The 18,651-nt window shown below is 40.4% G+C and overlaps 1 protein-coding gene across 9 annotated transcripts in view; it reads left to right on the top strand.

The window, feature by feature from the left end:
• Positions 1-18,651, top strand: part of ARMH3 (armadillo like helical domain containing 3) — a 221,958-nt gene that overhangs the window by 33,732 nt on the left and 169,575 nt on the right. For 8 of the 9 annotated variants that reach the window (XM_069098795.1, XM_069098794.1, XM_069098787.1 and 5 more), the window contains 7 exons: positions 4,197-4,253; positions 5,951-5,994; positions 7,033-7,093; positions 9,090-9,136; positions 9,992-10,067; positions 11,969-12,062; positions 15,143-15,244. In XM_069098795.1, the coding sequence (XP_068954896.1) occupies positions 4,197-4,253; positions 5,951-5,994; positions 7,033-7,093; positions 9,090-9,136; positions 9,992-10,067; positions 11,969-12,062; positions 15,143-15,244 (481 nt within the window). The remainder of the gene's footprint in view (positions 1-4,196; positions 4,254-5,950; positions 5,995-7,032; positions 7,094-9,089; positions 9,137-9,991; positions 10,068-11,968; positions 12,063-15,142; positions 15,245-18,651) is intronic. The other variant, XM_069098793.1, reaches the window with a different exon arrangement.

Below are 18,651 nucleotides of genomic sequence, written 5' to 3'. Positions count from 1 at the left end.
TGTAAGGTAGTTAATTTCTAATTTATCTGTTTGATAAATTTGGATTTTCATTTAGCAGATTTCTAAAAATATTGGAGTTGCCATTGGTTTGGAGGTTCTTAGGCATTGTTTTTGGACTACATGTAGCCACTGGAAACTTTTTTCCACATTAATTTTGGAGCTCTAGTTTTTTTTTTTCCCCTTTGTATTAATTAGCTCCTTAATTGATTGGTTTCTAGTCTCCAGTTTCTTTAAATCCAGAGTTGCTGGTCCTGCCAATGCATCAGCCTCATTTGCTCCAAAAGGCAGAACACACAAATGGTGGGGGGAAGGGAGATCAACCACTTAGGAAAGATTAAGAGACACATATAGAACAACGTATAGAAGAGGGAATTCATTGTTGTACTGGCCTTTTGTCAAGTACAGCAACAAGAAACCATTCTCTAGGTACCCTGATTCCTTTCACCCAAATAACAGAACCATTGAAGGGAACTAGAGCTGTCAGTTCCCAGGCTCTTCTGACTGTTTGCAGAGGACTGTTTTGCAGTGCTTGTCAGCCTTTGTTCATTCTAGTTGAGGAGAAAATTTATGAACAGTGCAAACATTGGACTCAATCTCTGGGGTAGAAAAGCAGAATTGGGGAATACTGTCCAGTGTTTAAAGATGGACTGGAACCTTTGGACCATTATTAGTTAGTCATAAATTCCAGGAGTCAGTAGCTTCTCTTAGAGAATGGTGTAGGAACAAAGGAATGGAATGACAGAGCTACAAATAAATATGTCATTGATCGCAGATACCTGTTATCTTATAAAACTTGGAGGGCCTGTCTTGATGACCATTTTGATTTTTCTCATGCCTCTAGAGTAGGGGTTCTTAACTTTTTTTTGTGTCATTGGCCCCTCTGGAAGTCTAATGAAACTTAAGGACCCCTTTTCAGAATATAATTTTTAAATGCATGAGATACCTAAGCTTATGAAAGGAAATACATTATATGGAGTTATTAAATGGAGTTATACATTAAATGGAGTTATCAGCATTTTTTTAAAGAAGCAAGTTTATGGACCCTAGCTTAACACCTACTCTAGAGTCTTACTATAGTAGAGAAAAATCTTTGGGGTTAGTTGAAGGGAAATGAGTTTTACATGAGAGGGGTAATCTATCTCCAAACATCCTGCTTGAATGTAAGTGACTGTGTTGCAATTAGCTTGCTTTCTTTGTGAGGGAATTGGGCCCTGGCTCAACCCAGTAACATCCTTGAAGTGGAGTAAACATTAAAAAGAATAACATTACAGAGGAGGAGAAGGGAGAATCTGTTTCTAAGCTAAATTATGTTTTGGTTCTTTAGAAGACTATGAAAGAGTTAAAAGTGGTGGCCTAAGGCAGGCTGATGGGTAAGATTTATCTGGGCTCTGCAGCTTTTAGTAAAAATCTTTCACTAGAAGCTGCTAAGGCAGCTTGGTAGCCATGGAAGGAAAGGGAGCTTGACAAGACTGTGAGGAATTCCGGGTGGACTTAAAACCAATTGGTTGTCAGTAACACAAAGCAGATGGAATTCCATGTAAACCAGTCTGAATTACTGTGTGTGTTGTTACTGCTTCCCTTGTTCTGTGTTCTGGAGAAGCTGTAACCTCTCAAGAAAGGTCCTTGGGTCAGCACAGTGTCTTGATGCCTGACCAGCCTCTGAGAAGGGAGGGCTGTCAGGGCACACTTGCATATGCCCCCTCACTTGGAATAATGCTTCCCATTTGGTTATCTCCTCTACAGAGACAGGAAAGGTATAAAGGAAAAAGAGTCTCAAGAAGGGGAGTAAAAATAAGTGCTGCTTAGTTGTTTTTTTTTAAGTATAAGCCTATAAATTGGAATGATTCTGTGAAGGCTCCCTATGTTTTTAATGCTGCCCTTTGGTATAAAAAGTGGTCAGGTCCTGGGGCTAAAAGAACAACAAGCTGAAACAGGTGTATAGCGTGATCTGTGCCCATGGAATAGCAAACTACAGCAGCTTGGTAGTCCAGTGGGTAGAGCACTGGACTTGGCATCAGGAAGATCTGAATTAAAATCTTGCCTGTGTGACCATGGGCAAGTTACTTCATTGTTGTTTGCCTCAGTTTCCTTATCTGTATATGGGGGAAATAATAGCACCTACCTTAAAGGGTCATTGTGAAGATCAAATTAAATAATATACTTAAAGTGCTTTATAACCCTTAATAAATGCTACCTGTTATTATTTTGTGGCATATAAGACCCTGGCCACATGGGCCTGGCTACCTTTCTGTGGAAAAAAACACTAGCTTAGTCCCTAACAGCTACTGTCCTTAGCATGGAGTTCTCCCAGAACTTAATTTTGTTCCTTGTATCTATTTGTAAATTGTTCCTGTTTTTTTGTTTAAAAGAGTTTCCTTTTGAACTAGAGAGTGAAAGCAAGTGGGTTTCACAGGAGAGAACATTTTTATTCATGCTGCAGTGACATCTTCAACAATGGTGTCAGTGTACTCTATCCTTTATTAACATGGATATAACATTCTGTAGCTCAGCTGGTAGAATGGAGGACTGTCAAATACAAGACCATGGTGATTCTTAGGTTGCTGGTTCAAGTCAGGCTCAAAGAAGGTGTTGCCCATGTTCTTACAGGAAGTGAATGTGGTGTAGTGGGTTGACTACTAGATTTGGAATTAGGAAGACCTGGTTTTGAATCCTGCCCACAACACTGGGCAAGTCATTTAACCTCTATGGGCCTCATATATAAAATTAGAAGGTTGGATTGAATAACTTCTAAGGTCCTTTCCAATTTTAAATCTGAGATCCTAAGATCTTGCTGTGCCACAGAGCAGCCCAGATTGGGCAGGGGAAGAGTTTCCTTCTTGATAGCATGTCATCAAACCTGGCAGCATTTCCTGGTCATTTTAGTGCTGATTTTGCCCTTCTGAGCACTGAGTGCCCTTGGACTTCATCTGGAGCTTGTAATATGAGCAGCAGCATTTGCCTGTTAACTGTGGAAAGTGTTGGAGAGATCAAACAGGCAGCCAACGAAATGAGCCCAGGCCCCTTTTCAGTTTTCATGTAGGAAGCCTTTTTACAATATAGGTTTTTAATAATGCAACATTATTTTTCCCTGCATCTTACTAAGACTGTAAAGATGCTCCCGGAAACTAGTTTTAATAGGATCTACGTGGGGGATTAGGCTGTTCAGTTAAGGGACCCTGGTTACAGCAATGCCTTTCACAGAAGGTTTCTAAGCCCTTCAATAATGGGTTTTCTTGGTAGTTGTAAAACCCATCTATCTGAGAACTATTATTCCCTGATCCCCTTGGGTTTCGAAAACTATTTACTGAGATACCTTAGCCAATATGAGGTCCTTGAATAGCCAGGGGTAGATATTATCAGGGGAACTGGTCACTGGTACTTGTTCAGTTTTGTAGGTGTTGGTTCAACAGCTTAGTCATTTTGACTCTGTTCTCATATGATGCCAAGCTGGGATTAGGTCTGGAGGTGCTAGAGAAATCTTCCAGTACAGCAAGTGATGGGACAATCACTAAGTCCCAGTGTTCTTGGCCAGATTGTAGTTTGGGTAATTACATCCTGTTTCCTTCAGTTTCCCCTGCAGTGTTATTTGGGTACCAGATCCATAAACAGCCTCTCTCTGACTGTTAAGCAGCTGCCACTTTCCACCCCCAAGGTGGCTTTGTTTCATGGGTGGGTGAATCAGACCCTGTGTGTGACTGGTGAAATGTTTGGGGAGCCTTTGGGATGAAAATACTCTATAAGTGCAAGTTAGCAACTTACAAAAAAGTGCCTACTGGGGAAGAGGATGCTTATGGATCCTCAGAGTCAGCTGTCCCCATGGACTCAGCAAATTGTCGACAGAATAAGACCAAGTAGGTTTTGCAGTTTTCACTTACCTCTTAAAAACAACTAATAGTAGAGTGGAGGAGTTGAATATAGTCCTGAGTTTTTTCAGTCCAGTTGAGAGAAAGAAGGGATTTGTGTGTATATGTATGTATATATGTATCCTCTGAAAGTTTGGTTACTTGCTATTGGGGGTCAGGATGGATTGAAACTTGGATGACTTGGGGTGCAATGGGAAGAAGCATTGTACATTGACAGAGACAGAGAACTAAGTCCCTGTGGAAGCATTTTAGTTTAGTGCTTTGCTAAATGGCTAATGGGCTCTTTATTAAACTAGGCCAAACTAACCTGGAGTCTCTTCTTTTGCTTAACAGTCCGTGAACCCTTATATTGTAAAGCTGTCTATTGTGGATGACGAAGCCACTCTCAATGTGAGTATTTGCACCTTTTATACCGCCTCTTCTGCTTGATTCTGTGTTTGGTATCATAGGCATTTCTTAATAGCCCTGGCTTATTGTCTGGATTTCATATGGCCCTGTTTAAAGGGAAACTATATTTCTTTGTTGAGCCCTGCTCCTGGGACCTTAGAACCATGAGCTCTTTGAAGACTGGAGTTAGAAGGAAGAGATTTATTGATCATGGCAAAATGGCCCATCTGATATTGCATTTGAATGACTATGGCTACCTGTTGTTTTGAGCTGGTCATATTCAGTTCCCTCAAAGAAATGAATGAATGAAAAATCATTGATTAAATGTTTAATGTGTGCAAAATTCAAGATAGAAATGGAAAAGCAAGATAATCCCTATTCTCAAAGAGCTCACATTCTAAAGGGAGAGTCAACACATATAGGAAGTTTCAGCTTTAAGTCAGAACAGCTCCATGGTCATTAAGGTATAATGGCAAAGCAGATTGTAATGCCTCTTCTGTAATTTCATTCTCTTGATAAAACCATATGATTTTTAATGTTGAGCCATTTGATGGTGCTAATGACTTTGGGTGTGAGAATTTTCTTTTCTGGTTCTTTAGTAACTTCAGGCCTTCCATGACTGCTGAGGAGCTGGGTACTACAGCATCTGATGGCTCCAGGGGCTTGGCTAGTGGTGGAGCTGATGCTCTGATAGTTGTAGCAATGGTTTGACATGCTTGGCACATGATGCTTTCTTAGTTTCAGGATGACTTACTGCTCTTGCTAGGTTGTCTTGCTGCCTCAGCATTGATAATTGGTGTTGGTGGTAGCAGGGATGGTAGGTTCCTTCTCCACAGGGGCTGTTCCCCTAGACAGTAGCTTCAGGGATTGAGCCGGAAGCAGGGCTGGTTGTCTGGTGGTGAGAACAAGAAGTGACAGATTCCTTTTGAGAATTAGTCAGAAAAAAACATATTTTCAATGTATTTTATGTATTTTGAGAATTAGCCAGAAAGGACTTATGTCTAACTTATATTTTGAGAATGAGAACAATATTTTTTATTTCTCTGTAGAGGAAGTGTCAATTAAAGGAGGAAAACAGGACTCCAGATTCCTAGATTATGTCCCTTCCTTATCTCCCCATCATGAGCTTTGACTTTCCCTTAGGTAAAGTTTGTGCTTGAACACTCCCCTTCTGGGTGTCTTAGTTAATTCTTATTATTCACTCAGGAAGTCTCCAAGGAAAGATGGTAAACTACCTGGTGCATCAGATTTCTTTCACTTTGTACTTTTATTTTCCTATGGCCTAAAAGGAAGAGGCTTGTCCTACATACACTCTCATTTGCCATGGGACTCGTTGCCTTACACGTTGTGGTTGTTTTGGAAACATTTAAGAGCTTTTTATTTGAAGAGTCTAACTCAGTCTGCACTTCTAAGGCAAAAATGTTCCCACTGAAACTGACAACAATCTGGATTAGTCTATCTTACTCCTTGTTACTGTATTTTAATAATGTCTGGGAGCATTGAGTTAGAAAATGAGATCTGAAAAATCTCTCTTGGAGGAAGTGCCTTTCTACTTCTGGACATGTTGTAGCTCACAATTTCTCTTCCTTAGTGATCACTCACAGGTGCAATTTGCTAGGCTTGGACTAGGAGTATGTCTAGCGATTTCTTGACTCTAAAGGGCACTCACTCTCCTACTGTGTAATCTTGTCTTTTTGCAGGGAATGGGGCTTGTGATTGCTCAGGCTCTGTCTGAATACAACAGGTAAGTCCACCTTTCCAGATGTGGTTCTGGTTCTTAGCTAATATTAATTGACTGAGTTGGAAACAGGTTTGCTTCAGAGACCTTGGTGAGTAGAGACTGGGTGGTTTCATCTTCTCGTACCCTGAGAGTTCACTGGGATTGTGTACAACTTTACAAGTACAGCTTGCAAAGAAAATGGTATTATATGCTGATCTCCTGGATCAAGTGATAGTAGGTTGCCTTTATGAATCATTTCTCAAAATTGTGGAAGTGAGGAGGGTGAGAACAGGATGATAGCTTCCAGATTTAATGTCTCTGGTTTTAACCACTCAAAATGCTCCTTTGCAAACTTTAGTACTTCCATGTACATTTTACAAAAACAAGAAAAGAACATTTTAAGTTTGGGTACATAATTCTCTTTGAGACTGAAAATTGTGAAAGGTGCTTCCTTTGTAGCAGGAATCATTGGCAACTTTACACAGTCTCTTTTCTGGAGGACTTGTTTATAGATTTGCCCCTCCATGTGAATGTGTGAGGAGCTGGCATTAGTGGACACAGGCCATCAGAGCTTCCACTTGTACAGGTCTGGGTTTTCCCAGATCTTGTCCATGCTTTCCTCACAAAAAGCTGGGTGTTAAAATTTCAGAAATGTCCTGTTACCACAAATAGTTTATCTCCTTCCTTTCCCTTTAAAGACAAACAAGATTTTCACAGTAACGGTCTTAAAGTAATTTCCCTGTCACGGTTTTCAAGTAACAATCTGTTTGGGAAATAACGGAATCACCCATATGGTGTAGGATTTTCACACTCCTCATTCCTTCTTTCCCAGCCTTTCCCAAAGTGAACATGCATTTTGGTGCACATTGTAACTTTGGGGCAGCTGGGGCAACTGTGGAGGTCAGGTCTTTTCTGTGGTTGTTTTCTCCAAAGACAACTGGCCAGTTTACATGAAGAAATTTCATGCTCTAATTTCCTTGCTTTGCTCAGAGTAACTAAGACAGAACCATTCACTTGATAAATAATAACAAAGTTGAATAGAGTTTTCTTTTGTTTATTCAGGCAATACAAAGATAAGGAAGAAGAACACCAGAGTGGTTTTTTCTCAGCCCTAACTAACATGGTAAGCCTGACTTGTTATCACAGCTCAGAAATAGATGACATCTGGACAGGTAGCCAAACCTCTATTCAGAATAATGATAATAAAAATAATAATAGCTAGCATTTATCTAGTACTTTACTATTTGTAAAGTGCTATATGTGTATTATCTCATGTGATCCTTATAACATTTCCATGAAGATATATACTATTGTTATCCCCATTTTGCCACTGAAGAAACTGAGGTGAGGTTGTGACTTGCCCTAGGCACAAAGCTAGTAAATGTTTGAGGTAGGATATGAATTCCGGTTTCCTGACTCCTTGCCTGATACTCCATCTTCTGACACCAAGCTACAGAACTGAAAATGCATGTGGTCCTTGGACAGTGAGAGAGATTGCTGTAAAATACAACAGTCATGGGTTGGAGCCAGTTGGAGTAGCAGAAAGGATTATTTTGGCTTAGGTTTTCTAGGAGATGAGTTTTGAGAGACAAGTCTAAGGACACCTTATTTTTCCTCAATTATATGTAAAAACAATTTTTAACATTCCCCCCCTTTTTTTAAAAATAATTTTTGAGTTACAAATTCCCTCTCTTCCTCCCCTTCCTTCTCCTTGAGAAGGTAAGCACTTTGATATATGTTATACATGTGCAGTCATGCAAAATATATCCATATTAACCAGAGAAACAAGTCTAGAGGGGGGTCTGAGTGAGTGGTCCTTCAAATGTTAACAACTGTGAAGCTCTGTTCTTTAGGGTATCCATCACATAAATAGCCCTAATGGTAGGGGAGGTCTTGGAATCCTTATTAAGGATAAAACTGGCAAAATGTATATCATAGAAATAGAAATAAATGACAAAATTTTAGAGATTACCCAATTTCAGTCCCACTTTTTATAAATGGGAAAATCAGAGAAGGGAAAATATTTGACTAAGTTTATGCAGTTAATTATTAGTAGTCAGGACTATACCCCAGTTCTTTTTTTTTTTTTTTTGCTTTTTGGAGGGCAATTGGGATTAAGTGACTTGCCCAAGGTCACATGCCTAGTTTTTTTTGTGTCTGAGGTCAGATTTGAACTCGGGTCCTTCTGACTCCAGGGCCGGTGCTCTATTCACTGTGCCACCTAGCCGACTCATAGACCTCAGTTCTTAAGAGTTTTCATTCCATTTTTTTGTGCTGTTCTGCTCTGCCTTTCTTTGCCCTTGGCCTTTTTTTTCCTTCCCATTTCCCCCCCCCCCCTCCCCAAGGCCCCTCGCCTGCTTTTTCCACAGTTACCCAGTGTCTCTAAGCTTGTGTCTCTCCTATTCCCTTTCAAAACCTGGTCTGCAGTAAGGTTAATGAATTCACTAGCATTGAATTACAATTGATTCATAAGACTTCGTGTTGTCACAATAGTTTATATTTTAATAGGAGATAAAAAATCTTAAGATTAAGGAATGAATTAGGGAATTGTGGAGTTTCAGGCATTAATGATCAGATTGTGAATGTTGTGTGTGTGAGTGTGTTTGTGTCTGTCTATGGGAAAGAGGGGGCAGATGGTGCTTGTTGGTGCTTCTGAAGCTGCCTCTACCCATGAAGCTTCTGTGCCTGGAATTATAAATTAAAATATTTCTGGTCCTCTGAGAGGTGGTACACTATAGTGTTTGAAGGTGCACTATTGGGAGTCAGAAGCTGTTTATTCTCTTGTATAAATCACCTTATTTCTGTGGGTCTTTTCCTCCTCTGTGCAATAGGAGAGTTAGACTAGGCTATCTCAAAGGTCCATTCCTTCTCTTTCAGGTCATAGGAGTTAAATTATTGCCTGAGGATTTGGGGAATTTTCTTTTTTAGATAGAGGATCTAGCAATTTTTTTCTTGTTAAAAGAACTGAAAGACTTCTAATATGTGAAATAATGTATGTCAAGTGCTTTGAAAACTTTAGAGCACTTTGTAAATGTCAGTTATTGCTATTTCCTTGGGGAGGGATGCTCAAGGCTAGCCTTGTCTTTCCTGACATCCTGCAATTCTCCTTTCCTCCACAGGTGGGCAGCATGTTCATAGCAGATGCCCATGAGAACATTTCTGTTCAGTAAGTGCATTGACATTCCTTCTCAAAGTGGCTTGGGCTTTAGTGGTGGGCTTGCCAGCTGGAATTAGAAATGCAAAATGTCACTTCTTGTAAATCTTTCCAGGATTCAAACTTTTTTTTTTTTTAAAGTGATTCATCAGTGTGTTCCTGGGGTTTTAGATAATAACAGGCTCCAAGAGAGCTTTTCCTTGGCCTGATGCCCATTGTTTCTCAGGAAGTTCTAAAGCTGCTCCAGGCTTTTTTGACAGTGAAGTGGAAGCAGGGATGGGGAACTAAGCTGCTGAAGGATTTAGAGGCTGGTGGTTCTTTGAAGGACAGCAGCTTTGGAAAGAGTCAAGAGCATAGGTCCCAGGACCGAGAGCCAGGAACACCTGTGTTCAGATCCCTACTTCATGTACTTAGCAGTTTTGTGACCTTGGGCAAGTCACTTAACCTTTCTTTGCCTCAGTTTCCTCATCTGTAAAATGAGGTGGTTGGACTCAATAGCCTCTCAGGTCCCTTGAAGCTCTAAATCTGTGATCCTGTGATCTGCTGGGATGGAGAGGGATGAAGAAAGGGAGATAGGTAAATAAAGATGATAAGAAGAGTCCTTTAGGTTGCTGAACTGTGTGACCTAGCCTATCTGTATGTCTCTGGGCACATAAGTTGAGGAGAAAGTGGTATGTGGGCCAGGGATAAGGGAGGTATGCAGGTAGAGGGTAGAGTGTGAGTGAGAATGATGTGAAGTTTGGAACCCTGGGAAACTGAGAGATGGTGATGGGATGGGAAAAAAAAAAAAACATCAGTACAGGTTGAGTTGTTTTAAGTTGATTAACCTCAAGTTAGGAATCTCTGATTTGTTCTCTCCTTTCTCAGAACGAATGAGGCTATTCTTCTGGCTCTTTATGAAGCTGTTCACTTAAACCGGAATTTCATCACAGTATTAGCACAGGTTGGTTGGTGCAAGGAAGCACAAGTTCTTTTTCCCTCCTGAAGCCAGTTTGGGCTCATCACAGAAAAACCCCTTTGGCTATATTATATTTTAGGACTAACCTATTTAAATATTGTTTGGTCTTTGGGAATGATAGTAACTTAGAGTTTATCAGTTACTTTTGCTTTACAGTATCCCCCCAGATGTGTATGTGGGCCTGCTAAGATGAGTGATTAATTGTCTTGACCAGGTTGTTGATCCAGTTAACCCAGATGAGTTGGGATTACTTCATTTTGCTCACTGGAAATCCCATGGTATTATCTACCCATCTGGATTTTTGCATCACTCTTTTCATCTTTCCAAATCACTACTGAATTACAGTAGGAGATAAAACAGGCAAAATCATTTATCTGTGATCTCACCAATTTCAAAAGTAGGAAATAGAGGAAATATCATCTAGCACAAGGTTAGGGTAGGAGAGCACATTGCTATTAGTAGACAAGGTAATTTATGAAAACTGCAGGCAAGGAACCACAAGCACATGGAAACAGGGAAATGTGCTAGAGGAATGTTCTTAGGGGTCAGCACGCAGGAGGAACCAAAATGGACTGAGAACTCAAGTGCTATCTGTGAAAACGGTCTTTAATAATTGATAAAGTGATTTTATTCTGAAGTCAGGCCGCTTAAAATATGTATGTAGGCTTTTTTTTTTTAAAGAAAGTTTCTCCTTTGTAGTGTTTTTTCTTTCTTTCTTTTTTTTTTTTTTTATAAGCAATCGGGGTTAAGTAACTTGCTCAAGGTTACACGGCCAGTTATTTCTGGGTGTGGTGCTGAGTATCTGAGCCCGGATTTGATCCAGGTCGTCCTGACACTGGAACCGGCGCTCTTACTCGCTGAGCCACCTGGCCGCCCCTAAGCAATTGGGGTTAAGTAACTTGCTCAAGGTTACACAGCCAGGTGTTTCTGGGTGGGTGCTAAGTGTCTGAGCCCGGGATTCGATTTTCAGGTCTTCTCAACACTGGAGCCGGTGCTCTTACTCGCTGTGCTGCCTGGCTGCCCCTTTGTAGTGTTTTTTAAAAAAATTATTAGGACCATCTCTCAAATCCCTCTAAGGCAGCTGCTTACAGAATCCAACTTGTGCATCCTCAGAAAAATAAGGTCGTCTTTGAACTAGTGCTTTTGTTCAGGAAGATACTGTTTTAAAGATTGACTTTCTTGTCTGTGACAAACGTGGGAGATTTGATTCACTGTTCCCACCAAGGTCCTAACGTCAGTTAGACCTGTTTTTCAAGGCCATGATAGCAGTGGCAGCAGTTTTATTTGGTTCCCCATAGCTGATGAAGTGATGGGATTAGGTATGGCCTTTTGACTCCCTTGCTTCAGTCCTAAGAGGATTCTCTTGGTCCCTGTGTCTCCAGCCCATCCTTGCTTTCCATAGAACTTGAGAGGGTCATAAAGCCATAGGTTTTTCTGTCTCTTGACTCATGTGCATTATTTAGCTGATTTTGTGAGTCATATAGTTATAAAAACATGATGTAGATGTACATTTTTGCTTATTCTGGTAAAAATGGTCCCTTTTTAGTCCCAGACAGGGTTGCCACTGGCCTACTTGTTATAAGCATCATCTTGTGTGTTTGCATATTCTTGCTTCTTTTGGGGTGGTTCTGCAGAGAGGCTTATGTAACGAGGGCCTGTTCTTAAGTTCTGACATGCTGGAGAAAACATGCTTACGGAGCTCTTGGTTTACATTTTTTGAGCACCAACAGTGTTCAACTCTGCATAGACCCTGGAAGCCCTCTTTAGTGGGCTTTCACTTTAATTAAACAGATTACTGTACCAGTACAGAGAAAGGCTAACCACATAGTGGTGGGAGGGAAACAGATTTTGGTTTGTTATACTTAGGTGTTTCTGTTTTTCTTTAGAGCCATCCTGAAATGGGCTTGGTGACCACCCCTGTCAGCCCTGTTCCAACAACCCCTGCCACACCTCTAGGAACCACACCGCCTTCCTCTGATGGTGAGCCCTCCTGCAGGGTGGTTTTGAGAGCTGGTGAACTATGCCTTTAGATTAGGTCTTTTAGAGGGAACAGCAATCAAAACCAAATGGTAAACCCTAACTGAGGCTTAGAAGGGGAAACTTAGGTCTGTTGGGCAGGAGAACAAAGCACTTAATTCACACTTCAGAAAGGTAGATGAAACATTTTCCTCAACTCCCAATTTCCCCCCATCCAGAAAAGAAAAAAAGATTTATCTTGGAGCCCAGAAGGAAACTTAAGAAAAACTAGTCAGTCAAGAGTCACATGTAGACAAGTATTTGGGAAGGTTACAGAAGCTCATCATGTATCCCTCGTGTTAGAGGTGGTCAGGAAACTTGGGTCCTTTATTGCTGACAAATGATCCTTTGGTTATTCTGTCTCTAGTGGCCTCTGTCATATACATTGTGCTTTAGACTCCCCTTCACCAAAACCCTCCAAGCAGAAATGAATGGGTTTGGGTTTGACTAAAGACTGTAGTTTGCTTCTTCCAGTACTCTAGCGTCTTGCCCCTATAAAAAAAAAATAAAATCCTCTTCCTGACTGGAATTTTTAAAATGATGGGTTTTTTTTTCAGTAATGTGGAATAAATTTATTGCAACTTGTGGGATAGTCTTGTAAACAGAATATATTTGGTGACTCACCTTAAAATACCAATAAAAAATACCTCATTTGCTTGGAATTATGCCTAATGTATATATTTATTTGTGGGAAGAGTGGCTGAACTCTGAAGTTATCTATGGCTCACTCCACTTACATTAAGCCATTGGTCTGTGGTGCTCCAGTTGTAAAGAATGTTCTCTTTTCCCTCTTTGTAAGATGTTTCTCTGATACCTGTTGCCCAGCACTTCAGGGCAGCATGGGTAGAGTGGGGGCAAATGTATGGCAAGGGAGGTGCCACTGATGCTGAAAGTCTTCTGGAGCAAAATGGCAGTGGCTGGAATTGAAAGAGCTAAATTCCCAAATATCTGAGCAAGAAATAGCAAGTAGGGAGGATTACCCGTCTGTCTCTGCTATTCAGGTCACTGCATATCCCAGCGGAAAAGCTTCTTTCTCTGTGAGGAGGAAGCCTGCCTGTTACCATGGATATCAAAAGCCTCAGTAAATTATATATAATACCTATCTGTGTCTGTAGCCGAATTCCATGTGATAACTGGGGTTCAATGCTTCAGAGAGCTGCCTTTCAAACGGCTCATTGTGAACACTCCCGCCCACACACTCGATTATGCAATAGCAGGACTTGTGCTTACTTACCTACAACCAGTGTGCTTTTATTTTTTCCAGTGAGAAGAACGAGTCAGCCCACTTTCATATGACAGCCAGCACTGTCTCCTTCCACAAAGGCTTCTGGGAGAGATTACGAAGCCAAAGATAGGGGAATGGTTCTTCCCTGAGGAAGGAGGCTTTCATTTGGGAGGGATTTTGTTCCTGCCACTGTTCTGACGTTTTCTCTCTCCCGTCTCCCAGTACTTTTCTTACCCTGCAGGGCTCCTAAGCTCTCTAGCTTTGTTTTTTTACTTAGATTTTTAAAATTATAGTTGTGTTCTGTAGCCTTGCTATATTTAAAGGTATGTCACTGGAGCTATTATTTTTAAGAGCCAGCAGTTTAGCTGTAACATTTGTTCTCAGTTCAGACTTGACATTTGACAACTCAGCCTTGGCATGAGAGGGCTTTCTGGTAAACTAAAAATACATACACATCTATATTTCCACATATTACATAAGGCAGTTTTCAAATGACTGCTGTGGGGGGGAGGGGGAAGGCAAGGAAGAAATCCCATTTTTCCAGTTAGGTACCTTTTTGGATAGTGGAATGATTGTGGGCTCTCAGCTTCAAAATAGGCTCATGGTTTGAAATGAAAGCCCTTAGGTCATTAACCCATAACATGAATTAAGGCCTTTTAGTGTTTCAACATAAAAATATATTTAGCTTTTATGAGTTCTTAGGGGCTGAGCTGTGGGAAAACAGCCAAGGGTTGGGTGTGTTAATTTCTTCTCATAAGGTTTTTTGCTGTGCTTGCTGTGTATTATGGATCCATAATATGCAAATGTTTTCCATTGTTAATAAACATTCTCTGCATACATCATAACAGCTCTGGAGGGACCCATTATGGCTATGAATACATATTATGAGTAATATCCCAAACTCAGCTAAGTCTTCCTGGGTGCAAAATGGAGTAGAGAGACTTTAGGACTCCCTTGCTTGCTTGGGCCATCATAGAGCCCTTTTTTGCTTTTGTTTGATTCCTCAAATTAAAGCATTTAGCAAAATGTCAGGGCTCTAATTCAGGATAGCAGGATCTTGGTTAATCTGCACAAAGATTGCCCTGCAGAAGACTATGTAATTTGTGGTCTAGTGAAAGATGGCCTTACTTTCTTTGGGTTTCCTTTGGGGAAATGGTAGTTAGTTGTATAAAGTTTAGTTTCCAGGCTTTTCATACCCTGGTTTTGTTTTTTTTGGAGGGGTGAAGGCAAAGCAATTGGGGTTAAGTAACTTGCCCAAGGTCACACAGCTAGTATGTGTGTCAAGTGTCTGAAGTCGTATTTGAACTCAGGTCCTCCTGACTCCAGGGCCAGTGCTCTATTAACTGCGCCACCTAGCTGCCCCCATACCCTGTTTTTTCCTTTCCCTAGGAGAGAAGGAGTATATAGAGAAGCTGAGGGAGAGAGTTGCTGTGGGGACTTCTGTCTCAGTTTGTTTTCACTTTGGGGCATTTATAACCTAAAAGACTTTTGAAAACTGAGCAGAGTTTTTTTTTTATCATGAGCCGTTATTAACAGGCAGAAGCTTTCTGGCTCCTATGTATTCAGTACCAGCTCTTTCCTTTTAAATTCAAATGAAAAGGACTTGAAAAAGTGTTGTGATCTCTCTTGGTTCAGTTGAAAGTAGGATCCGCCTGTCCTTCTTAGAGTAGCAGAAGAAAAAAATTGTATGATTAGAAGTCAGCTTGGTTCTTGTCCTCCTGAGCAGATAACTTACTCAGTTATTGTTGTTTCATAAGTGGGGAGAAGTTGAGTTGGAGTGTGTTATAGTGCTAAGTGTACTTTATCCATTTTATTCCAGTTATAAGTTCTGTGGAACTCCCACTGGATGCAGACGTTCAAACCAGTAACCTACTGATAACCTTCTTAAAGTACAGCTCCATTGTCATGCAGGATACTAAAGGTCAGTCCTGCTGGTATGATGGTTCTGACTGTCAGATGTGTGGTGAGTAGCACTGAATCTCTTCAGATCTCTGCCCAAGAAAATCTATCAGAAACTTCAGTGGAGAGAGATCCTCCCAGATACTGAGTTGGTGAAGTGATTTCTCATGAATATATGGCACTTGGGTGGCCTTGGGAGGGATGAAAGCTGGCAGGAAAATGACCAAGAATAGGACCTGGGATAAAATTGTTATTATATGATAACCAGGACCTGTATTTCCGGAGACAGTGATAAATTGTATGTCTCCAAGAGAGGTTAAGTAGGTGGTAAAATAAATCCTTGTGGAAAGTGGGCTATAGAAATAGTCCTTAGAGGATTCCTTTCTAAGTGCCAAAAGTATGAATTTGTTGTAAAGATTAAACACTAACTATACAGAGGGGGACAGAGTGAACAGAATCAGGGGGATTATGTTCTTTGATAGCTATGGAAGCAGTAATTCCTTTACTTGGAGGATATTTGGGTAGAGTGGAGGTAGTAGGAATTGGGGAATTGATTTTTATGACTGAATATCCTGCATTTTCTTTGTTATTGATTTTAAGGGGTTCTTTAATTGATGGAGCAGTGCAGTGGGAAGAGTAGTGATCTTAGCAAAATCTCATCAAGGGTTTAGCTGCTTTAAAATGTTTCCTCCAAATAACCTTGTTGCTTCATAATGGAACTTTGCATTTATATAAGGGTCTTTTCAGAAGGATTTATTCCAGCTCTGTTTTGGGAACAAGCATTGTGTTTGTTAAAAATTAAATTTTTAGCTCTAATTGACAAAGCAGCAAACATTTTATTTCCCTTCTGGGCAAGTTTTCTTAGAGGCAGTTTCCTAGGAAATCTGTAATTTTTGGAATCTTACTTTCCAAGTAGAGAAACTATTCCCTTGCAAGGTAGCATAGAGTAATCTTAAAGAGAAGCCAGCCTTCTAGATTCCCTTCCCTAGGTGCTCTTTGATGACTGCCACTTTTAATTCAGTCCAGCAAACATTAAGCCATCACCTATTGTGTACCAAACACCATCCTAGCCACTGGAGATACAAAAATAAAAATAAAAACATAGTTCCTACCCTCACGGAGATTAAAATCTGATGGGGAGGCTAAGCCTTCTAAACGGTTAACTGGTATATGGTAACATTGAAAAATGTGTTAGGTACAGACAAAATGTGATGACAGATTTGGGAAGGAAAATAATTTTTAACTTAAGAGGATTTAGCAAAGGCTTCAGAGAGGTGCAGTCACCTGAAATGGATAGGAGAGGGGAGAGTGTGTAAAACGTAGGTGGAACAATGACAATGTGAAGAAACCCCACACATATGGGAGTGGGCCAGATTAGAAATAAAGTTATCATGAGTTGTCATTTTGGCTAGGTTATAGATTATATGAAGGGGATGTAGCAGCAAGCACCCCGGCGTCCTCAGGGTTTGCTGCTACCACAGGTTCTTGGATCTGCTTTGTTAAAGGAAAGCAACTCAAAATGGGTTAACAAGCTTACTTTAATCAGTCAGACATATATCGTTTACCTTGTTCAGGGGAAAAAGGTCAGTACCCCGAACTTCAAAGCATACAGGCAGAATTATCAAGACAGAACCAGATCAAGTAGACAGATTTCCAAACTGTCCAACCATTACATCCATATCCAGTCAACATCTGGGTTTCCACATCTGGGTTTTTCAAAGCCGGGGGACTCTCAACAACGGCTTCCCAGAATTCAGATCAAATCACAGAACACTTCTCAAAGTGAGTCCCAAAACAAAGCTACACATCAGGGCTTATATAGCCTTCTCCTGGCTCAGAGAATGTAACAACCTTATTGACTCACTGGCCAATCAAGAAGTATCTACTGAAAAACAAGCCTCCCTCCCCAGGCTTCAGGTGCATTTTAGCCTAGGGGCAGGGAAGATCTTCCAAATTTGCATTCCCATTACAGGGGAGTAGTAGATATGGGGATGAAAAATTAAGTTGAAGCCAAATGGTGTGAAGATCTTGAATGCTAAGATAGGGAGTTAAAGTTTTATATGGTAGACAGTGGGAGCCATTGAAGAATTTTGAATAATTTGTATTATCAGAGCAATGTATTAGGAAGATTGCTTGAGCCAGCAGTATGAAAGAAGGATGAGAGATATTTGAGAACGGAGTCCAGAAGACCAGTTAAGAGACTGTTATAATAGTGCAAGTGAAAGGTTATGAGGACCTGACTTGCGGTTCTCAAAGTGATAATGGATCATGGAAATATGTTTTATATAACTGCACATGTATAACTTGTATAAAATTTCTTGCCTTCTCAATGAGGGGAAGAGGAGAGGGAGGGAGGTAGAGAATAAAGTGATAATAGATGAGAAATATTGAAGGGGATATGGGAGAATTGGGGCACTAATGCATTGTTGGTGTTGTGAACTGATCCAGTCCTTCTGGAAAGCAATTTGCAGCTATGCCCAAAGGGCTATGAAACTGTGCATATGCTTTGATCTAGGAATACCACTACCAGATCTGCACCCCAAAGAGATTTTTTAATTTTATATTTAAAATTTTTTAAAGATTTTTTTTTAAAATAAATTTATTTATTGTTAGTTTTCAACATTTACTTCCATAAGTTTTATATTTTCTCCACCTCCCTCTCTTCTCCTCTCCCCAAGATGGTGTGCAATCTGATGTAGGCTCTACATATACATACTTATTAAACATATTTCCACATTAGTCATGTTGTATAGAATAATTAGAATGAATGGGAGGAACCACAAGGAAGAAAAAACAAAACAAAACAAAAAAAAGAGAACAAATAGTATGCTTTGATCTGCATTCAGATTCCATATTTCTTTTTTTTTTAAAGCAATTGGGGTTAAGTAACTTGCTCAAGGTTACATGGCCAGGTGTTTCTGGGTGGGTGCTAAGTGTCTGAGCCTGGGATTCGATCTCCAGGTCTTCTCAACACTGGAGCCGGTGCTCTTACTTGTTGTGCTACCTGGCCGCCCAGATTCCATATTTCTTTCTCTGGATGTGGATGGCATTTTCCATCCTAAGTCTTTTGGAGTTGTTTTAGGTCCTTGCCTTGTTGAAAAGATCTAAGTCTATCAAAGTCATTCATCGCATGATGTGACTGTTTTACTGTGTACAATGATCTGGTTTTGCTCACTTCACTTGGCATCAGTTCATATAAATCTTAACAGGTTTTTCTGAAGTCCACTTGATCGTCATTTCTTTTTATTTTATTTTATTTTATTTTTTGCTTTTTGGAGGGCAGTTGGGGTTGTGACTTGCCCAAAGTCACACGTGTCAAGTATCTGAGGCCAGATTTGAACTCAGGTCCTCCTGACTCCAGGGCTGGTACTCTATTTACTGTGCTACCTAGCTGCCCCTTTGATCATCATTTCTTTTTTTTTTTTTTTT

The sequence above is a fragment of the Petaurus breviceps genome, unplaced genomic scaffold, assembly GCF_028583685.1.
Source record: "Petaurus breviceps papuanus isolate PSGF00001 unplaced genomic scaffold, PetGlider_PUasm1.0 37, whole genome shotgun sequence".
Taxonomy (NCBI): domain Eukaryota; kingdom Metazoa; phylum Chordata; class Mammalia; order Diprotodontia; family Petauridae; genus Petaurus; species Petaurus breviceps.
Note: the sequence above shows the minus strand (reverse complement) of the source record. Positions and strands in the feature narration are given on the sequence as shown.